Genomic DNA, 18,887 nt, shown 5'->3' on the forward strand with positions numbered 1-18,887 from the left:
ATACATAAATACATACATACATACATACATACATAAATACATACATAAATACATACATAAATAAATACATAAATAAATACATAAATACATAAATACATAAATAAATACATACATACATACATACATACATACATAAAAAAAACACTAAAAAGGAGCAAATTAAAGTCGCAGAAATGTACTGAAAAACCAACAAAATAAGCCAAAAGAAGGCAAAGGATATATTAAAGATAAAAGCAAACAACTAGAGAAAATGAATCAGAAATGAAAAGACACAGAGTGCCTGACATCTAGAGAACACTCATAAAGAGAAAACCACAGGCCCAAAGTGGGCCTTAGGTGAAGGCCCCAAGTCTGTAAACCCAGACAGAATATGTAACCTAACACTAGCAGTTTCAGCTTCCCAGAAATGTAATCTTAACGGTTCAGCACCAATAAGATCATCTGTCACAGGGCCCTTTTCATCCCTCAAAGGAAAAGGAGGTGACCTCACCTAAAATAATCCTTTTTTCTATTTATGGCTTCTTCTGGTTTTTAAAATCTTTCCCTTTCTGTAGCCCTTTGGAGCTCCCCTCTGCCTGCTAGATGGGATGGTGCCAGATTCATGAATCGAATAATAAAGTCAATTAGATCTTTAAAATTTACTTGGCTTGGGGCACCTGGGTGGCTCAGTGGGTTAAAGCCTCTGCTCTCCCCTCGGGTCATGATCCCAGAGTCCTGGGATCAAGCCCCACATCGGGCTTTCTGATTGGCGGGGAGCCTGCTTCCCCCTTTCCCTCTGCCTGCCTCTCTGCCTACTTGTGATCTCTGTCAAATAAATAAATAAAATCTTTTTAAAAAATTTACTTGGGGGGTGCGTGGGTGGCTGAGTGGGTTAAAGCCTCTGCCTTCCGCTCAGGTCATGATCCCAGGGTTCTGGGATTGAGTCCCACATCCGGCTCTCTGCTCGGCAGGAAGCCTGCTTCCTCCTCTCTCTCTGCCTGCCTCTCTGCCTGCTTGTGATCTTTGTCTGTCAAATAAAGAAATAAAAAATCTTAAAAAAAAATTTTTTTAATTTACTTGGCTTAATTTTTATTTAGCAATACTATCTAAAGACTATTAAGTATGCATAATTTTTATGTGTACATGGCACATTCTCCAGAATAGGTCCTATTTGGACCACAAAATTAGTCTCAATGGATTTACAAGGATCAAAATCATACAAAGTATGTTTTCTGACAACAGTGGAATTAAATTAGAAAGGGAAAAAAAAAAAGGAAAGAAGTCAACCCCAGGAAAAATGTAGGAAGTCCCCAGATTAAGTCCCCTAACTCAAAAAAATCACAGAGAAAAATAGCTCTGTCAATTAAATAAAATATTAAAAAAAAAAAAAAAAAATGTCTAGATAGGGGCGCCTGCGTGGCTCAGTGGGTTAAAGGTTCTGCCTTCAGCTCAGGTCATGATCCCAGGGTCCTGGAATCGAGCCCCGCATCAGGCTCTCTGCTCAGCGGGGAGCCTGCTTCTCTCCCTCTCACTCTCTCTCTCTGCCTACTTGTGATCTCTGTCAAATAAATAAATAAATAAATAATCTTTAAAAAAAAAAGTCTAGATAGGCACGCCTGGGTGGCTCAGTGGATTAAGCCTCTGCCTTCGGCTCAGATCATGGTCTCAGAGTCCTGGGATCGAGCCCCGCATCAGGATCTCTGCTGAGCAGGGAGCCTGCTTCCCCTCTCTCTCTGCCTGCTTCTCTGCCTACTTGTGATCTTTCTCTGTCAAATAAATAAATAAAATCTTTAAAAAAAAAAAAAGTCCAGTGCTCACTTCGGCAGCACATATACTAAAAAAAAAAAAGTCCAGAGAGATAGAAATCCAAATCCCAAACTCTTTCCTTTATTCCACTTACCTTTAATTTAATCTTCCCTTTCTAGCTGAATCCAGAGCTACTCAGTCAGTTTCATATAACTCCCAAGCAGATTATATTTTTAGCAAATTGCAAAAATATTTTCTATGTCTACTACTCTGATTGAAGCAAATTTACCTCTTAAGACCTTTCTTAGGCTATCCTCCCATTGGGATTGCCATCTTATGTCATTTAAATAAATTTAAATGCATCATTCCTAATCCTAAAGTCTTCCCAGACCTTTCCATCTTGGGGACTTTAGTCTCCTGCTAATCCAAGTCTCTCTATTCATAATTATGAGTGAATGTATTATGGTGAAAAGGTTCTACTGGCCTAAAATGATCCAGAACTATTTTTATGGAAGACGGAAGAACTATTTTAGGGTCTAGGGTTGGAAACGTATATAAAAGAATGGACGGATATCCTGGAAAAGTCCATGAGAGAAATAGACACCATAAGAATGACTGATGACAGTATACAAAAAGTGGAGACCAGTGGAGACATTTCCATATGTAAGATATGATAGAAATCAACACAAAGATAACATTCTGACCTGTGCCAGGCAGCCTGTTGGTAGAGCATTCCACTCGAGATCTTGGGGTCATGAGTTTGAGCTGGCTGTAGAGTTTACTTAAACAAACAAAGCCATTCTGTTCATTAAAAAAAAAAAAAACAGTTCTGGGAGATCCAAATGATTAAAGAAAGTCGAGTTGCAACAGTTGATAAATACATACATGTGATTTGCTTTTTTGTTTGTTTTCAGTGATTTACCTTAAGATTTTTTTTCAGTATTGGCATGAAATTGATGCTGGAAACACCATATGTAATTAATTCATTAAGTCTGTATTAAAAATCTTGAATGCAGATGCTGGAAATATTGCTCAAAGTAGCTTAAACTAACAGAGGAAATGCCCTTAGTTAGGGAGGAGGTCAAGCTTCAGAAATGGCTGGATGCAGGGCTTTAATCACCTACAGACTACTGTCTCCCTTTCTCTTCTTCCCAGTTGGCTCACTTTCAGTCAAGTTTTCCTCAGGAAGTAGCAGAGGAAAATACACATACTTTCGAAAGGGTTCTGGCAAGTATGCAGGGATTGACTCTCAAAAGGTCAGATGCCCAGCCCTGAACCAGACTCACAATGACTGATTGTCCAGGTCTTGGTCCACTACATAAAACCAGCAGTTCCTTGTCCTAAGCTTCACTGACCACACAGACTAAACACAGGAGAAGGGTTGTTTCCTTAAAAAGTAGAGATGAACTATCAAAAGAAAGGGAATGGATGTAGAGAAGGCCAAAATAAAAATTTTCAGGTCTAGTTCTAGCATTACTGACTCCACTGGTAGTGGATTATTTCGGTTAATTGGAAAGTCAGAGCATGAGGCAGCAGTGTAACATTCTCAATGCTCAGGTGATGTCTCAAAGTCTCCAAAAATTAATTTTTGTCTTTTCTAATGAACTTTGATCTCTTGTTTATGAACTGTGGTATGATTTGTAATTTGGACTACATAAATTATCCCTATGGACTTTATGTCATGATATCATTTCTTATTTCCTGCTCGCCTGTCTTTTCTTCTTCTTTTCTACTTAAAAGTGCTCACATTGGAGTGCCTGGATGGCTCAGTTGGTTGAGAGTCTGCCTTCGACTCAGGTCGTGATCCCAGGATTCTGGGATCAAGCCCCACATTGGGATCTCTGCTCAGCAGGGAGCCTGCTTCCCCCCACCCCGCCTGCCTCTCTGCCTGCTTGTGATCTCTGTCAAATACATAAATAAAATCTTCAAAAAAAAAATCAAGCATGAGGGTCGCCTGGGTGGCTCAGTGGGTTAAGCCGCTGCCTTCGGCTCAGGTCATGATCTCAGGGTCCTGGGATCGAGTCCCGCATCGGGCTCTCTGCTCAGCAGGGAGCCTGCTTCCCTCTCTCTCTCTCTCTCTGCCTGCCTCTCTGTCTACTTGTGATCTCTGTCTGTCAAATAAATAAATAAAATCTTTTAAAAAAATCAAGCATGAAACTTCAAAGAAATTTTTTTTAAATGCTCGTATTTATTTTTGTTCCCATGTTTGGAAACAGGCTCTCATTAGGTATTGGATTTGTTGGTTAATTTATATGGGATATGTCTAGAAAAATTATTTCTTCATTCTTAGAATAGTCTCTTTCAGAATAGTTTCTTTTCTGTCTTAGCTTCCCTGATCTTCTTTCTTATTTCTGTCTTCTTTTTTTTTTTTTTAAGATCTTATTTATTTATTTGACAGAGATCACAAGGAGGCAGAGAGGCAGGCAGAGAGGGGGGGGGGGAAGCAGGCTCCCCGCCAAGCAGAGAGCCCGATGTGGGGTCGATCCCAGGACCCTGAGACCATGACCTGAGCGGAAGGCAGAGGCTTAACCCATTGAGCCACCCAGGCGCCCCTTATTTCTGTGTTCTTATAGAGTATCTAGTATATAAACATAAACTTTAATACAAGGGACATGGCAAAGGAGGAGAAATTTACTTCTCTCACAGACTTAGAAGCTAGTTGGAACAGTAAGTATGCACCGGCAGTCGGTTGGGTTTTGCAGGATACAGACTTATAAGCAGCTGGCGTATTAGGGACTGCTCTCCGGATCGACCCCTGGGAGTGAATGAGGGAAGCAGGACGGGTGGGAAGGAAAAGTTGAACAGTGATGCTTTCACAGCAGAGGCCTCACTTGATCTCATAAAATCTCTGAAACTGGCCTTTCAGAGATGACCAAATTGGAGTAAAGGAATGGGGACTTTGCACCTTTATGTTGACCAGTTTTAGGGTGTGAGCTGAATCCAAGGAGGCTGACCTTGGGTAAGGCCTCTCCTTTCAGGTGAGGGCAATTTCCTGAGAGGGACTCATTTATGGCCCCTTAAAAGCACCGCAGCCGGTGTCTGGAGAAACACGTGCCTCTGTCCTGAAGGAGCCTGGACGCCAGAGTGCCCGCTACAACACCGAAGGCAGTAAAACCACCAGGTTAAAGATTTTGCGGAAAAATCAGCGTATTGTTTTTTTTTTTTTAAGATTTTATTTATTTATTTGACAGAGATCACAAGTAGACAGAGAGGCAGGCAGAGAGAGAGAGAGAGAGAGAGGGAAGCAGGCTCCCTGCTGAGCAGAGAGCCCGATGCGGGACTCGATCCCAGGACCCTGAGATCATGACCTGAGCCGAAGGCAGCGGCCCAACCCACTGAGCCACCCAGGCGCCCCCAGTGTATTGTTTTAAAGCCAGCATTTAAGCAGAACTAGGCAAAACCGTTAAGACATACCTGGGGTGTCTGCCTTCAGCTCAGGTCATGATCCTGGAGTTCTGGGATCGAGTGCCACGTGAGGCTCCCCGCTCCGTGGGGAGTCTGCTTCTCCCTCTGCTTTTCACCCTGCTTGTGCTCTCTCTCACGCTCTCTCTCAAATAACTAAACAAATTCCTTAAAAAAGGGGGGGGGGAGGACATACCCTGGGTAGCATCGCTGTTTATACTTAATATATACCAATTATATATCCTTACAGGATATGATAAAAAGTAGTATTTAAGGGGCGCCTGGGTGGCTCAGTGGGTTAAAGCCTCTGCCTTCAGCTCAGGTCATGATCTCAGGGTCCTGGGATCGAGCCCCGCGTTGGCCCCTCTGCTCTGCAGGGAGCCTGCTTCCTCCTCTCTCTCTGCCTGCCTCTCTGCCTGCTTGTGATCTCTCTCTGTGTCAAATAAATGAATAAAACCTTTAAAAAAAAAAAAAAGTAGTATTTAAACCAATAATGACTTCCAGAGTTCAACCAGGTATGTTGACTTAGAGTGACCTAAATCTTTTTCTAGCTAGAAAAAAATTTCTCTTTATATTTCCTTCTGAAAAGTTGAACTTGAAATTTCACATAGACTCTACAAATAGGCCTGTGCTGTATTTTTCTTTTATAAGTCACAACTTAGACCATTTAGGTTGAATTCAGTTCAGTTACCTTTGTGGCACTGATTTAAATAAAAGTACTCAGTAACTGTTATCTATTATTACATTTGTTGTTATTCTTGTCATTATGAAGTGTGTATGGTTGCAGGGAACCCCTGGAGGTTTTGGGTTAGCAGCAGTGATATAAATAAATATTTAAAAAAAATAAATGGGGACATCTGGGTGGCTCAGTCAGTTGAGCGTCTGACTCTTGATTTTGGTTCAGGTCGTGATCTCAGGGTCGTGAGACTGAGCCCCGTGTCAGGCTTTGTGCTCAGTGGGGAGTCTTCTTGGGGTTCTCTCTCTGCCCTCCCCCCGTTTGCGTGCACTCTCTCTAAAATAAATAAATAAATCTTTAAAAAGGATAAATGCTGGGGTGCCTGGTGGCTCAGTTGGTTAAGCAGCCAACTCTTGGTTTTGACTCAGGTCATGATCTCAGAGCCCTGCATCAGGCTCCAAGCTCAGTTGGGAATCTGCTTGAGCCTCTCTCTCCCTCTGCCCCTCCCCACTGTGTTCTCTCTCTAAAATAATTTAATTAAATAAAATCCTTTTACTTATTTGACACACACACACAGAGAGAGAGAGAGAGAGAGAGAGAGAAATCACAAGTAGGCAGGCAGAGAGAGAGGAGGAAGCAGGCTCCCCACTGAGCAGAGAGCCTGATGTGGGGCTCGATCCCAGAACCCTGAGATCATGACCTGAGCTGAAGGCAGAGGCTTAACCCACTGTGCCACCCAGGTGCCCCTAAATAAAATCTTTAAAAACGCTAAGTGTTAAAACAGCTACAGAATGTTTTGGAGGACGGAGGGACTACAGACTGGTGGAAGAGAGCTCACCACTTCTTACGTGATCCCAGATGTACAGTGAAGACTATGATCCCAAGCTGCCTTCTCTGATCCTGAACTTCACAATGTTTTCCTGTATTATTTCCCTTTCGGTAGTTTTTGAAGTCTAGGATTCAAAGAAATCACTTAACCGGGTGTTTAAGACATGTGTTCTTTATCCAGAGGACGAGACGTAGACTTTTGTACTTTTAATAAATTTGCTAGGTAAACATGATGCTTGCCAAAGTGCGAGAATCACACTAGAGAAAGAATACTCTTTCTCTAATATCCTTTCTCACTTTCCTAGACAAAAATCTTATTTTCAGGGTTATTGTCCAATTCGTGGATTACAAATCCATACGTGAGAGCTGTCTGTGCCAGTCACGTTTCATTGACATCACTGAAAGTTTAATGATCGTGCTTATAGTATAGAAATTTCCTTCCAGGGACGCCTGGGTGGCTCAGTGGGTTAAGGCCTCTGCCTTCGGCTCAGGTCACGATCCCAAAGTTCTGGGATCAAGCCCCACATCGGGCTCTCTGCTCAATGGGGAGACTGTTTCCCTTCCTCACTCTCTGCCTGCCTCCCTGCCTACTTGTGATATCTGTCAAATAAATAAATAAAATCTTTTTTAAAATTAAAAAAAAAAAGAAAAGCAATTTCCTTCCTTCCACGAGTGCCTGGTTGGTGCAGTGGAACGTGCAACTCTTGTTGGTTTCAGCTCAGGTCGTGATCTCAAGCTCATGATCTCAGAGTCATGGAGTCGAGCCCCATTTTGGGCTCCATGCTGAGTGTAGAATCAACCTGGGATTTCCTCTCCCTCTGTTTCTTCCCCCTGTGCTCTCTGCTCTTTCTTGTTCTAAAAATAAATAAATCTTAAAAAAAAAAATTTATCTTTCTTCCAAAGTAGTAAATCAAATAAGAGTTTTTTTGTTCTTTCATTTTTCACACTCGGAGTCTAGAATATTTATGAACATTACTCATCCCAACATAAAACAATGGAACAACTTTGGGCGCCTGGGTGGCTCAGTGGGTTAAAGCCTCTGCCTTCGGCTCAGGTCATGATCCTGGGGTCCTGGGATAGAGCCCTGCATTGTGCTCTCTGCTCAGTAGGGAGCCTGCTTCCCCCTCTCTCTCCCTCTACCTGCTTCTCTGCCTACTTGTGATCTCTGTCTGTCAAATAAAATCTTTAAACAGGGGCACCTGGGTGGCTCAGTGGGTTAAAGCCTCTGCCTTCGGCTCAGGTCATGATCTCGGGGTCCAGGGATCGAGCCCCACGTCGGACTCTCTGCTGAGCAGGGAGCCTGTTTCCTCCTCTCTCTCTCTCTCTGCCTGCCTCTCTGCCTGCTTGTGATTTCTCTCTCTGTGTGTCAAATAAATAAAAATCTTTAAAAAAAAATTAAAAAAAAAATAAAAAAAAATAAAATCTTTAAACAAACAAACAAACAAACAAAAACAATGGAACAACTTTTAAGCTATGAGCGTAAATGTTCCTGTTTCAGAGAGAATTAGGAATATAAAAGCTGTATACAGAGCATAAGGAAAATCAGAAGACATTTCAGCACCAAGCAAAAAATGCCTTTTGCTGGTCAATACACAAAACTTAGTCTTTATCTGATAATTCTTACTTGAGAAAAAGCTTATGAACATTTAATTTTTTTAAGATTTTATTTATTTGACAGAGATAGCACAAGCAGGCAGAGCAACAGGCAGAGGGAGAGGGGGAAGCAGGCTCCCCACTGGGCAGGGAACCCGTTGTGGGGCTTGATCCCAGGATCCTGGAATCATGACCTAAGCCGAAGGCAGACACTCAACTGATTAAGCCACCCAGACACCCCACTTATGAACATTTTATTTCATTTTATTTTTTTAAAGGTTTTTACTTATTTGACAGAGATCACAAGTAGGCAGAGAGGCAGGCAGAGAGAGAGAGGAGGAAGCAGGCTCCCTGCTGAGCAGAGAGCCCGATGTAGGGCTCGATCCCAGGACACTGGGATCATGACCTGAGCCGAAGGCAGAGGCTTCAACCACTGAGCCACCCAGGCGCCCCTTATGAACATTTTAGATCTGAAAAAACCTTTAGTGATTTTTTTTTTTTAAAGAGTTTGTTTATTGGGGCACCTGGGTGGCTCAGTGGGTTAAGGCCTCTGCCTTCGGCTCGGGTCATGATCTCAGGGTCCTGGGATCGAGCCCCACATGGGGCTCTCTGCTCGGCGGGGAGCCTGCTTCCTCCTCTCTCTCTCTGCCTGCTTGTGATTTCTGTCAAATAAATAAATAAAATCTTTAAAACAAAAAAAAATAGTTTGTTTATTTATTTGACAGAGAGAAATCACAAATAGAGAGGCAGGCAGAGAGAGAGAGAGAGAGAGAGGGAAGCAGCCTCCCTGCTGAGCAGAGAGCCCGACGAGGGACTTGATCCCAGGACCCCGAGATCATGACCTGAGCCGAAGGCAGCGGCTTAACCCACTGAGCCACCCAGGCGCCAACCTTTAGTGATTTCTAACCCAGTATCAGAAAATTCGAGCTGGAATCAAGCTCTACGAAGATAATTCCCATATGTACAGAATAGATAGTATTCAACACGAGATAGCTCATAAGGTAGAAAACCTCTCTAAATGCAATGAATATTGACAGGCCTTTAACTGCCATTCACCCCTTATCAAATGACAGGATATTTAGGCTAAGTATAGAGCTTCTAACTATACGCAATGTGGGAAGAATTTTAGTTATTGCTCAAGCCATATTAAACATCAGAGAATTCATACTGAAGAATTCACATTCTATGAACCTAATTAAGTCTTTAGATACCATTAAGATTTCATTACACATCAGAGACTTCTAGACCAAGATCCAACTTTACCCAAAATAAACCGAGAGAACAGGTCCCACTCCCACTGTGAAGTGTGATTAACTAGATACGGGGGTATTAACTAAATCGCCTACTTAAATGAGAGGGGCACTTGGCATGAGCACTGGGTGTTGGATGTGAATGATCAGGCACGAGATTCTACACCTGAAACTAATGTTACGTTGTATGTAAACCAGCTGTTATTTGAATAAAAACGTGAAAAAAAATTGCGTACTTGAAAAAAGCCTTCTCTTTTAAAACACACTCAACAGTTTGATCCAATTCACTCAGGAAATCTACTACTTCATCAAGAAATTAGTACCAAAGTAAGTCGGGTGGAAAGTGACTACACACTTAAGTGTCCATCTTATTTTATTTATTTATGTGAGAGAGAGCGAGAGGGAGCACGAGAGTGGAGTGAGCGGCAGAGGGAGAAGCCATCTCCCCACCGAGCAGGGAGCCCCACGTGGGGCTACATCTGGGGACTCCGGGATCAGGACCTGAGCCAAAGGAGATGCTTAACTTACTGAGCCGCCCCGGCGCCCGGAAACTGTCATTTTTAAGTCAAACCATGAGCAAACTGCGTCCAGGTGTGGACTCGTCCCAAAGACGGAGCCACAAAGAACAATATTAAGGATAAGCAGGCTGCGGAGCATCAGGTTTTCCATGCAGCAGCGTCCATCAGCCATCGAAACTGGAACCGGAGCGGGCCTGGCGTGAACCGCACCCTACGGCCCGCGGCACAGGCGACCTTGCTCTGGGGGTCTGGGGAAGCCGCCGGCCACCTCGCGCAGTCTGAGCTCCCGGGCATCTGCCGAGAATCCTCCGGCCAGCGCGGTTCTCGGGTTCTGCAATGACGGGGCCTTCGACCACCACCAGCAGCTGGACGAGCCCGAGTTGTCCGTCGGTAACCACAGCGGCCGCGGCCAGGAGCCCGCAGGGCAGGCCGCGGCGAGCCCGGGAAACGGCGTCTGGAGGAGAAGGTGTACCCGGAGCGGAGGACCGCAGGCGCGTGTGTCGGAGCGACCTCCCGGGAGGGGTTCCTCCCCGTCGGATAAAAACTGCTAGCAAGAGTTTATATTTTGTTTTTAAAAACTGGCTCATCGCGTTGTTTTCTGCTATTCGGTCCCCCAACTTCTGCTTTTAGACTCATGATTTCCTCCTCTTTCCACAATGACACGTTCTCCCCAAATGCCTCACTTCATTTTCATTCCGTCTGTCAGTGCTGTTAGTTGGATGTTCCAAAACTTACCGAAACCATTCGCACATGACTTCGACCCAGCATGGAGAATGGGCCAGACACAGAGCTTCCCCCTGCAGACCCACCTACACTCACTCGCACGCACGATCCCGGCTGCGCACCCCGCGTGCCCGGGAGCCCCGACGCAGGAAGCCCCGGGCCGCACGGAGAGCTTGCCACCCGGAAACCGCCGACCTGCCGTCCGAAGAGGCCCGCCGCAGAGCCCTCTGGGAGATGTAGTTCGGCCGAGCCCTTCCGCCGTCGGCCGCGTGAATCCCGCCGCGCGGGCCTGAGCCGAAGGGTGTGTGCGGCGGGGGCGGGGGCGGGGGCGGGGGCGGGGCGGCGAGGCTGCGGGGCTGGTGTGACCTCGGTGTCCGTGCGGGCCCCGCGGTAACCCCGGAGCACGCGCCAACTGGCTCCGGAGCCGGGTGCGAGGAGGACCGGGGGTAGGTGGGGGGGACGGTCCCGCGGCGCAGGCGCCGGTTCCCGGCGGGGCGGGGCGTGGGGGCGGCGCGGTCTGGGGACAGCGTTTAGGGGGCTGGGGGTGCGTAGGGACGGGGCGAGTGTAGGGGGCCGTTTGCGGCCGCTGTGATGAGGACACCGAGGGAGGTCTGGAGCAGGGGGCACCGGAGGGCCCAAACACTGGGGGGTGTGTGGTAAGTCAGTGTGGGCTGGGGCCGGGGCCAGTGGTTGTGAAGCCGGCGGAGGGCGTTAAGTGGTGGGGGAGGCCTCTGGGGTGACTCTGTTGGGAGGCGCTGTGGACGGAGGCCTAGACTGGAGGGGTTGGCCGGGATGGGGGCGCGGGAGCCTCCATGGGCTGCGCTCCGGACTGGGGGAGAGGGTGTGTGCCGTCGGGGATGCGGCTTGAGGGCGGCTTTGCGGGAAGAACAGCGTGCTTGAGGTGCCTTTGCGTTGGCAAGTGGTAAGGCCTTTGTGGGGGGCCTGCTTTGGGGGTGTTTAGAGGGCTCAGGGTTGGTGGACCGAGGATTTCGTTGCCTGGAAGGCATGTTGGTTCCTGACAGTATTGGATTTCACCTGAGCTCTGGGCTTCTGGAGCGCAGGAAGGTTGAGAAGTCTCCCCCCCGCCCCCGTGTGTTCCAGGAAAGAGCGCGCTGCAGAGGACCCTGTAACACATGCCCCCTTGTTGGCTTATGACAAGGCCAGATACCAGTTCTCCAAACTCTCGTCCTGTGCCTCATCAGTGGCCAGCGGACTGGAGTGCCAGCTGATCAGTCAGGACAGAACCCGTGGGCTTGACAGCTGGTCTGGGTGCACGCTGCTGGGTGGCCTGTTGGGGGTTGTGAGTGAGCAGACAGTGGTGTAGGAGTTGGAGGTACCAGCCTATCGGTGTTTATATAGAGCTGGTGGCCCTTTCGGGTGATGATTAGGAGGACTGTAGAGGTGTTAGTGAATGGTGGGTGAGCATGGGGTAGATTAGAAAATAGGGTATCATGGAAGTGAATGGTTGGGGTGGTGTATGATTAAGCTTTGGGAATCCCTTGAATGTAGTGATGGGGGCTAGCAAGGCTGAGGGGCTCTGTGAGAACAGTGACTGGGGCACTTTCAGAGTGAGTGGATGGGCAACTGTAGGAAGGAGGACTTGGGATTCTGTGTTTAGGATTTCACTGACTCCACTTTTAGTCAACGAATAGAATAGACTGTCAAGATTATTGGGTGGGAATGTGGGGGGGGTCTAGTGATGGGTTTCGTGGCATCAGTGTTGAGAAACTTGTGGGAATTGATGATGAGGGGCTGACCTTGGCTGGTGCTTGGGGCTGAGTGAGGAAGAGCCTAGAATGATCAGGAATGGAGGGTCCTGTGGATATCTGATTGGGGTTGAGGCTGTGGCAAGACTTTGGATTTCATTGATAGATGACTCCTGTGTCACTTGGGGGTTGATGATGGGGGTTTTGCTAGAGGAGTCACTGGGGATGTGCATGTGTAAGTGAAGGTCCTAGAGGGACCGCCTGTAAGGTCAGCAGTCAGTCCTGGTGGGATGAGGGGCAAGTGGGGTGAGTGACAGTGGGGCTTGTGGCACTCGGTGGTTGTGAGGTCTGGAGACTTGGGAGGGCTCTTAGTGGTCCGTGAAGGAGGGGCTGGAGAATTCTCAGGTGATCAGTGTGGGTAAGTGGGAGCCTCCGGGGGCTTAAGTTCTGTCCGTGGGCTGGGAGGGAGGGTGTCCAGTCATTCTGTGGGGGCTTATGTGTGATTGAGGCCGTCCCTGGTGATAGGACCTGTGTGAGTTGTATTTGTGGGTTTGGGGGGGTCCTGGTGAGTTTTGGTAGCACACTGGCTCAGGCAACACTTCCACATAGTGACTTCTGTTGAATGACATATTCTTTTTTGTTCTTTGTTTCTTCTCACCCCGCATGTCACATTGTTAATGTGTGACTGCTTCTTTTCCTGGAATATTTCCTTGTTTAAGTGTTCTTGGTGACCCCATTGGCCGTACGGTCCTCCCCCTTGCTGGCTGGCTCAGTCCCCGTGCCCTCCTCCATCCCGGAAGCATCGTAGCTGCGTCTGGCTCCAGCCCTCTGCGTGTAGTGCGCCGTGATGCGCATGGTCTTCCCACAGCCTTCCGCTTCCTTCGCACGGTCTGCACGGGGCAGGCGCTTTGCTGACTGAGCTGCGGAGGGTTCTCGAGCATGTGGTGTTGGGGGCAGCCTTGTCTCATCTCTTTCTAGCCCTCGGCCCAACTTGGGGCGGGTCGTAACTGCCTTGAAGGGGCTGGTTTTCCGGCTGTGCTCTGGTCAGCTGCCCTGGGGCAGAACCCGGCAGTTGGCTAACCTCCAGGCATAATTTTCATTTGCGGCTGACTTTTCTCTATATCCACTGGGACATTGGAGACCCCCTCCCCGTGCGTGAACGAAACAGTGCCTTTGGACAAAAAGCTCTTGCTGTTCATCTTCTACAGGGGCTATACACTCTCTTTGTTCAGCTTATTTTCTGGAAAGGTGCCCACTGTCCTGTCCACCACGTTCAGTCTTCCTCGCTAGCCTGTCAGCCCACGGACACGGTGCTCAGAGGCCGTTCCTGGACCCCAGGTACAGACCACCAGTACTGGACGAATCTCCATCGGCAGGATCACTAGGAGACGTGGAATTTGTCCCTCTTGTCCCCAAGTTGGGTGCTATGATGTTTGGACATTTCTTTTCAGGTATCTTGTTAGGAAGGAAATAACATCTCAGTGCGATTTCACATCTCTGAAGTGCCTGGCTCTCGTCTCCTCTCTGCTGCATGTAAGTGACCTGGTCCATGAGCAGTGAAGGAATTCACGGTGTAAGTATGTGTATGCGTCAAGATGTCGTATTTATTTATTTATTTTTAAAGATTTTATTTTATTTATTAGTTAGAGTGAGAGAGAGAGAGAGAGCACAGGGAGGCCGAGTGGCAGGCAGAGGCAGAGGGAGAAGCAGGCTCCCCGCGGAGCAAGGGACTCGATCCCAGGACACTGGGATCATGACCTGAGCCGAGGGTAGTGGCTTAACCGACTGAGCCACCCAGGCGTCCCGTATTTTTGGTTTATTATACTTAGCTGAAACCTTGGTTTTATTTTTTCCAATAATTCTGCCTAAGATATCATTACATAGCTTGCAGTCTCTTAAAAAGTTCTTAGAATAGCAGTTGTACTCGGTTCTTTGGCCTCTTGGGGAGATAATGAAAATCCAAATCAGCCAACCCAAAAGTCTCTTCACAAAAGTGGAAGAAAAACAAAAACAGTTTTATTGTTGCGTAAAAATTAAACCTGGAACAAGACTGCCCTGAGCTCTGCAGGCAGCGCACTGAAGAGATCACAGAGACAGGGAGAATCTCACTGTTCTCTGTAGCCAGGCCAGCACACCTGTTATGCACACGTTCTCAAGGTAAAGGATAATTTGTTACACGCAGTTCATACTGCATTTTCCCAGTACTTGAGGTGGCCACTGTGTTAGCCTTTTGCCTTTGTCCAAAGGAAAAATCGCCTTCTCATATCTTTGTGATAAGAGGTAGTTTTACACCCCGAGGGGGGCGGGGGCAGGTGCCAAAGTCAGGCACTTGGGTAGGGTCCTGTCCTTCGTGAGATTGGGAAATAGGGGCCGATCCTCCTGGATGACATCAAAGAGATAGCTCCCAGGTCCTTAGGAAAGACATACTGGGTGGTAAACTAGACAAGGCCTATTAGCTTTAGATAAGATTTACACACTTTTCCAAGGGGCAGAGAAAGAATGTACAATTACAAGTTTTCTGAAGTACTTTTTTGAATAGAAGTCACAGGAGTCTCCCTTTCTTGCATGAGAGAGAATTACCTTTTTTTCTTTTCTTTTTTTTTTTAAAGATTTTATTTATTTATTTGACAGAGAGATTGAGAGAGAGCACAAGCAGGCAGAGCAGAAGGCTGAGGGAGAGGGAGAAGCAGACTCCCCACCCAGCAGGGAACCCAATGCAGGACTCGATCCCAGGACCCTGGGGTCATGACCTGAGCCAAAGGCAGAGGCTTAACCCACTGAGCCACCCGGGTGCCCCAAATAAACAAAGAAAATCTTTTTTTTTTTTTTTAAAGATTTTATTTATTTATTTGACAGACAGAGATCACAAGTAGGCAGAGAGGCAGGCAGAGAGAGAGGAAGAAGCAGGCTCCCCGCTGAGCAGAGAGCCCGATGCGGGGCTCGATCCCAGGACCCCGGGATCATGACCTGAGCTGAAAGCAGAGGCTTTAACCCACTGAGCCACCCAGGCGCCCCAAACAAAGAAAATCTTAAAAAAGAAATAGCTTTAGGGGTGCCTGGGTGGCTCAGTGGGTTAACCCTCTGCCTTTGGCTCAGTCATGATCCCAGGGTCCTGGGATCGAGTCCCGCATTGGGCTCCCTGCTGGGTGGGGAGTCTGCTTCTCTCTCTGCCTGCCACTCCCCCTGCTTGTGCTCTCTCACTCACTTTCTCTCAAATAGATAAATAAAGTCTTTAAAAAAAAAAAAACAGTTTTATTTAAAAAAAAAAAAAAAGAAAGGGAAAGAAAGCTGCATTTTACTCTATGGCACCAGTACTAGTAACTTCATGTCATTGCTCCCAGAAAATACTGCTGCACAATGAGTGAGCCGGGGGTCTGTTTGTGGAGAGCATCTTGGTGTGCTAATCCTTCTCTGCGCACGTCCGGCTGCACCGGTGGGGCGAGTGCTTGGAATCTGGCGCTCGCGGGCGGGCGCCTGGGGCTGCAGAGTGCAGGCTGGTGCAGACCCGGCCTGATGCAGGCTTGCCGGGAGCTCCTCTCGCATCTGATTCTTACCCTGCAGCCCTGATTCAAGTTGTTTGATTTCCCAGTAAGAGAGAACCCAGATTAATGACATCATCTAAGATAAAATTCCCACTGCATCTCCAGGCCATGACTGAGGAGCAAGAGAACTCATGTGAAATAAGGAGGAGGAGGCTTCGGGACTAGGGGTGTCCTCTCGGTTTACAGACATTTGACCGGAGGCCTCTCCAGAGCAGCGGGACGGAGAGGAGTTGCAGAACAGAGCCGATTTTCCAAGCCGCAGAAAATGTTCAAGTCCCAGGTGAGTTCTTTGTTCTCCAACAGTCTTCTTCCATAGGCGTGACAAGGCTTATAGGAAAGCTCTTAAATACATTTAAACCATAATCAGAAACATAAGCTTGGGAATGATGGTGTCAGAGAACAAGGTGGATTACGGAATCATACAAAGTCTTCAGTGGAAGCACGGATCTGTAGGTACTTTGTTGCTAGAGGTGAGCCACAGGCTGTCCTCAGACAGTCCCGGAGTGCAGATGGGAAGGGAAGCACAGGTAGTGCTGGTATGTGCTTTCCTCGGACAAAAGGCGGACTAGCTACTCAGTAGAAGCCGACGTTTGCAGATGATGCCTTACACCGAAGACGTCTGGAGCGTTGTTCATATGGATGATAAGTGGACAAAGTCCTGAACAGTTGCCCTGGGAGGCATAAACCCTGCGGTCGATGAGCTTCCCAGTGCTGTTCCTTACAGAGTTCCTCAGTGTGAACAAAGGGCTTGAATCTGAAGTAAAATTCAGAACTCAGCGTTCGATACAGGACCGAACCAGTGGGCCTGGACCACCCGTCTTACCTATGTTCTAGCACTAGGAAAGAAAGCCAAGTCACCTGGCAGAACTGATCATTACAAATAACCTTCAAATGGCCCCATAAACATTCACTCAGTTGTAATTTTGATACTTTTTAGGTAGAAGTGTTTTTGCTTCTTTTGGTAAAAGCTGGGCATGGGGGTATCTACCTTTAGGTCTTTTTACTTTTTGACTTAATAGAGTGTCACGATGATTGGGGCACACACATCAGCGCGATCCCAGAGGACACATGGTTCTCCTGGAAACAGAAGTTATAGAGGGGACCCCCAGCAGGGCCTGCTTTAGTCCAAGTTAGGTTAACACGGCCCCCAGTGTGGGTGCTTCTGCCCTGCGGTTTTTAGTCCGTCTGGGTAATGTGGTTTTAGAGGGACTGCTGGGAGCATTTCCTTCCAAATCATTTTGTCCACGACCGCAGGTCATCAGTCCACACTTCGTTAGATGTGGGCGGCATCTGGGCATGTTTGGCCTGCGGAACGCAGGAGCGCGGTCTGTCCTCGCCGTCTCCCGGTCACGTCTTTGTTGGTTCAGCCATCGGTCTACTCGAGAGTCTCCGAAAGGCAGCCCTGAGAGTTGTTTCTTTTGGTTTTTGTTCTCTCCAGTAGGAGGAGAAAGCTTTCAGGAGCAAGTCCAAAAAGCAAAGGCCGTCCGTGACCTTCTCCAGCACCATGCTTCCCTGGGTGCTTAAGATTTTATTTGACAGAGAGATCACAAGTAGGCAGAGAGGCAGGCAGAGAGAGGAAGGGAAGCAGGCTCCCCGCTGAGCAGAGAGCCTGTTGTGGGGCTTGATCCCAGGACCCTGAGATCATGACCTGAGCCGAAGGCAGAGTCTTTAACCCACTGAGCCACCCAGGCACCCCGGTGCTGGGTTTATTTTGCTTTTGTTTTTCTGTTGTTAGTATCAGCGTGTCCCATTTAGTAATCAAAACGTTTAAAAGTTCATCTGTTTTCATCTAGACCCTTTGTCTGGAAAGATTAGATGCAAGAAGAACAAATATTACATAACTTAACCAGAAAGATGCATCACGTTTAAGAATTGGCTGGCTGGGGCACCTGGGGGGCCTCTTAAAAAATCTTAAAAAAATCTTAAAAATCTTTAAAAAAAATCTTACCTTAATAAATCTTAAAAAAAAAAAAATCAAGCTTATTAGGAGCAGAACTTACTCATGTCATCCTGCAGGAGGGTTCCTTTAACTGCCAGTCTGGGGCTCTCCTCGGGCACAAGCTAGACCCCACGAGGGAGGTTCAATCTTCCGTATATTCACTGTCACGGCCCTGGCTGTGGCCGCTGCTGTCTGGGCTTGGGGGCGAAGGCTGGCCAGGGTGTACATGGGCGGTAAGTCAGCACCAATAGCACATTCAGTAGTGAGGACCCGAATACTAGTTCCCACTGATGGTGCCACGTCCGTGTGGGAGGGCAGCTTCCCCTGGGAGGCCGGTCAGGTAAAGCCTTCGGTTTGCCTGTGGTTGGGCCTGAAAAGTCTCAGCATTTAGCCAGGAGCCTGACTCCTCCTGAGTTTCCAGACGTGTGTAAATTCATGTCATCAGCATCACAGTCAGGACTTGGAACAGGTCCAGGTCTCCAGAGACATTCCCCGAGTCTCGCCTTCATGTGTCCCTTCGAATTGCTGATTCGTATCTTTGGGTAAATACTCAGTTAGTGGTGATTGCTGGGTGGTAGGGTAGCTCTATTTTCAACTTTCTGAGGAACCTCCACACTGGTTTCCAGAGTGGCCGCACCAGCTTGCATTCCCACCAGCAGTGTAGGAGGCTCCCCTTTCTCCCGTCCTCGTCAACACCTGTCATTCCTGACTTGTTCATCTTAGCCATGCTGACTGGTGTGAGGTGGGATCTCACTGCGGCTCTGATTTGTATTTCCCTGATGATGAGGGACATCGAGATACTCTCATGAGTCTGTTGGCCATGTTGTGTTTGAAGAAATGTCTGTTCATGTCTTCTGCTCACTTTTAAATTAGATTATGTGTTTTCTGGGTGGTGTGTCAGCTCTTTGTAGATTTGAGACACTGAGCCTTTGTCAGCTCTGTCACTCGCAAACATCTCCCGTTCCCTTGGTTGTCTTTTAGTTTG

At 47.4% G+C, this 18,887-nt stretch overlaps 1 protein-coding gene across 1 annotated transcript in view; it reads left to right on the top strand.

Annotated features, from left to right (window-relative positions):
- The first annotated feature begins 11,105 nt into the window (after positions 1–11,105).
- The window catches only part of LOC111139764 (zinc finger protein 84), a 128,048-nt gene continuing 120,266 nt past the window's right edge, over positions 11,106–18,887 (top strand). The window contains exons 1-3 of the mRNA XM_022492135.1: positions 11,106–11,161; positions 13,873–13,994; positions 16,069–16,243. Coding sequence (XP_022347843.1) covers positions 16,229–16,243 — 15 coding nt within the window. The 5' untranslated portion in view covers positions 11,106–11,161; positions 13,873–13,994; positions 16,069–16,228. The remainder of the gene's footprint in view (positions 11,162–13,872; positions 13,995–16,068; positions 16,244–18,887) is intronic.

This window comes from Enhydra lutris, unplaced genomic scaffold (genome assembly GCF_002288905.1).
Source record: "Enhydra lutris kenyoni isolate GAN:26980312 unplaced genomic scaffold, ASM228890v2 scaffoldscaffold117, whole genome shotgun sequence".
In the NCBI taxonomy this organism is placed as follows: Eukaryota; Metazoa; Chordata; class Mammalia; order Carnivora; family Mustelidae; genus Enhydra; species Enhydra lutris.